The following is a 3,818-nucleotide window of genomic DNA, read 5'->3' on the forward strand; positions in this document are numbered from 1 at the left end:
CTTCCCCCTGCATGCCTGTGACCTCCCACTCCCATTCCCTTCAGTCTCTGCTCACAGAGTTATAAGCAAGAATCCCAGTGCAGCTGCAGATCGTGTCCATCAAGGAAGTCTGTGGAAAAGAGGCTGGGAGCTGCAGTGCTAAGGGGAGCCAGGGCACCTCCAGCCAGTCCATGCTGTCCAAGTTAGCCTCAGCCAGATCCAGGGCTATGCCCCCAGACGGCTCGTGCGCAAAGTGCAATTCCGAGGTGTCCATAGGTGAAGGCGGGTGGTCCAGGATGGCCGAGCTGCTCAGCATCTCACTGTGGAGGTCATCGATCAGGGACAGGGGCTCCGGCCCATCGTGGCCTGCTGTCAGCAGCGGGAGGCCGGTGCTGCTCTCCAGGAAGTCCTCCAGCCGGCCCACGGGCACCGGCTGCCCCAAGGACACTGGCACCGCCAGCTCTGAGGAATGGTGGCTGCTGGGCGGTGAGGTGCAGGCTGGGGCCACGGGTGGTTCTTTCCCAGCTGGGGACGACTGATCCTTGAAGTCAGCAGAAATCTCTGTCCAGGGAACAAATGGGAAGACCAGGGTGAGGAAAAGCTTGGCTGGACACCAGAAGGATCCCTCCCACCCACCAGGGCAACAGGGACCCCCCCAGACTGAGCCTTTACCGACGACCAACTGGGATGAGGAAGCTCATCCTGTGCCTGCACTCGGCTTGCTATGGGGAATTTTCAGCCCACTTCCAGGGAATTCAAGCTCTGTCCAGTATCGCAGAAGAGATGTGACCGGATCTGATGCAGCAGAGCCACCAAGAAGCTTTCTATCATACTAATGCCTGACTGACATCCCCCTTAGTGCCTTAATGACTATTGCCTACGCTAGAGGCACTGGCAGGGACGCAGGAGCAAAGACTTGGGCCGAGACAGACTCTCCCCTCAGTGCTCTATAATCCCCAGGCTCAAACCCAAAGACTATGGGAAATGCTGGCTTTGTTTCCTTACCTCCACTTTCGATGAGAATGTCAAACAGGTCGTCCATCTGCTGGCTGGCACAGCCGTTCTCCTGGGGAGAGTGAGCGCAGGATTAGCTTCCTATTTACCAGGGGAGCTTCCACCTCCAGCAACACCCTTGGCTGCTGGCTCTCCTCCCTCACCCCAGGGATGGGGCTGTGATCACACAGATGAGCACACAGAGGCATGGCACCAGAATCCTCCATAACCCCAGGCTGTTACTGGATGGGAAGGTACAGTCAGCAAGTGCTATACTAACACTCACCAGGCCCTGAGTGGTTTGGCATCTCTACCTGTGGTTTAGGGTCTGCCCCAAACCCTCCAGAAGGAATTCAGCTAGGAAGGCACAGTTAGAAAGGGACATCGTGTCTCCATTCCCTGTTACTGGCCCAGATCAGGAATCTAAGCAGATTTACAATGGCAGCTTTTCACCTGCTCTCCAAAGAAACCAGGCAGAAGAATTGCTCTCACCTGGGCCTTTGGCTGTTGCTTCATGGCCTCTTCATAGCCTGGTGGCTCTTTCATTGGGACTGAGGGAACAGGGAGAGGAGGTGGAGGAGTTCCAAAAAGCGGCGTGTGCTGTTGCTGCTCCAGGTCCATCTGGGATGGGGACGGGGCAGCAGGAGAGCCGGGCTGTGATGAGGGCTGTACAGAACAAAGGCAGGAGGAGTGATCAGGGGAAAGCCCACATCAACTCCTGTCTCATAGCTGCTTTGAGAGACCATCACCCCTTCTCTTGGCAAGTCTGCACAGAGGTCCGCACTGCTCTGCTCCCAGCAGCCTGGCTTCTTCCATGTACTCTATGCACCATGCCCTGGCTGCAGGGAAGGAAGACAGATTTCCCCTCCAACTCACAGCTGGAAATCTTTTGCTGATTTTTCTAACGCTAAAGCAACCAAGCCACAAACCGCCACCAGGCTGCTCCTGGAAGAGGAGAGCCTCATCTGTCCAAGTGGGGGATTCCTCTAGCACTTTGGAGAGAGAGAGGGCACTTCCCTTGCTGTGTTCAGCCTACTCTGCACAATATATCCAGGACCTATCTTTTACCCATCTCCCTCTGCAGTGCCTGCTTTGGGGACACAATCAAGTTTCACTAGCAGCAAGTTTCACAGCCTGATGGTGGGCAGAGAACACCAGAGCACTCAGCAGCACCAGAGACCTCCAAAGGAAACCCCAAGTGTTGCAGGAAGTGGTGCTCGTGACTCAGCTTTACCAGATGAATCAGCGCACAACTGCCCATAAGAAAAGTTAAAATGTGGATCAGGTCTTTGCCTCTACAGCAGTTATGTATGATCCACGCTGAAGCTTGTTCCCCTGGAGCAGTGATCCCCAGGCAGTAGCTGAATGCCAGATGTTGATGCTCTCCCCCATCCTGTTTTCCCTGGAAAGCTGTTTGTCTGTCCTGTGACCTGCAGGTAGAGGAGCGACCCCAGGCCCCGGCCAGCAGAGCTGCTCTGGGGTCCGCTCTCTTCCTGAGAGGAGCTGGAAGCTGGCGTTGTGGCACAGGCCACTGGGATGTGCTGGGAGGGTACCTTTTTTGACACAGTGGGTGGGCCAGCTTTGCCAGGAGCACGAATTTTCAGGGACCAGTTCTGGAAACCATTGGGGAAGAAGGGCCGCAGGTTTGGAGGTGCTGAGAAAGACAATACGGTGTGGGGCAGTTGCCCCATTACCACCTGCAGACCTGGCTTCTGACCCTACAGGGAGGCAAAAGGATTAGGAAAGTCACTACAGATGCCTCCACAGCACACGAGCTACGGGAGCCTGAGAGAAAAAGTGCCTTCATTTACATTCTGCATTTCCTCAAAGATCTCAAAGCAAATGAAGGCACTGATCCTTTGTGAAGTGGATATCCCACTCTGACTACACTAGAAATGACTCCTGTCTTCATATCCTTTCCAGCATCTGACTCAGAAGTGATCCTCCAAGCTCTAAAAACTCTTCATAATCTTTCTGTATCTTATCTTAATTACATGTTAAGAGAGAGAGATAGGACAAGAGCAAATGGCCTCAAATTGCGCCAGGGGAGGTTTAGATTCGATATCAGGAAAAATTTCTTCATCAAAAGGGTTGTCAAGCATTGGAACAGGCTGCCCAGGGAAGTGGTTGAGTCACCATCCCTGGAGGAATTTAAAGGACATGTAGATGTGGTGCTTAGGGACATGGTTTAGTGGTGGACTTGGCAGTGTTAGGTTAACGGTTGGACTCGATGATCTTAAAGGTCTTTTCCAACCTAAACGATTCTATGATTCTATGATGTGGGCTAGAAAGGGAGCAGATGCACAGCAGAGCCTCTTTACAGCCATCACCTGGAGAAGGGGAAAAGCCAGAGGTGCTCTCTTTCCCGAACCTGCGTTGCACTTCATGAAGAGATGATTAACAGGAATGCTCAAGGCACAGGAACGGAAATCACAGCATTTTCATCAGTACCAGAGAGTAAAAGGTCACATCCTTTTGCCCGTCTCAGAGCTCATACACCACCTTCAGTAGCAGACATACTGCCCACATCACCCTCTCCCCACGCAGTAGCCACCTTTCCAGTTCAGCAGCACTCCTTTAAGAATCAGGGACACCACTGTGAACGAAGGCTGCCCACTCTGGCCTCTCATCATTTTTAATTGATAGACAGTGCTTGTTTAAAACACCAGCTGGTATTCTGCCCAGATGTGGAACCAAAGGGCAGAAGCTAGTAAACTGTCAGGGTTTAGCCCAGCACTCTTTGCTGTAAAGCCTCCACGTCACTTCCAAGCATGCCCGTATGGGAAGACCTCATGGACACTTAGTGCTCCTGAAACTTCATGCCTGATGGGCTCTCCATAACAGCT

General features: G+C 53.0%; 1 protein-coding gene across 1 annotated transcript in view; it reads right to left on the reverse strand.

Annotated features, from left to right (window-relative positions):
* Window positions 1-3,818, reverse strand: part of LOC104081088 (MKL/myocardin-like protein 1) — a 45,909-nt gene continuing 42,091 nt past the window's right edge. Inside the window, 4 exon segments of the mRNA XM_009583696.1 lie at window positions 1-151; window positions 154-540; window positions 985-1,045; window positions 1,465-1,638. Coding sequence (XP_009581991.1) covers window positions 60-151; window positions 154-540; window positions 985-1,045; window positions 1,465-1,638 — 714 coding nt within the window. The 3' untranslated portion in view covers window positions 1-59.

This window comes from Fulmarus glacialis, unplaced genomic scaffold, assembly GCF_000690835.1.
Source record: "Fulmarus glacialis isolate BGI_N327 unplaced genomic scaffold, ASM69083v1 scaffold11298, whole genome shotgun sequence".
NCBI classification, from domain to species: domain Eukaryota; kingdom Metazoa; phylum Chordata; class Aves; order Procellariiformes; family Procellariidae; genus Fulmarus; species Fulmarus glacialis.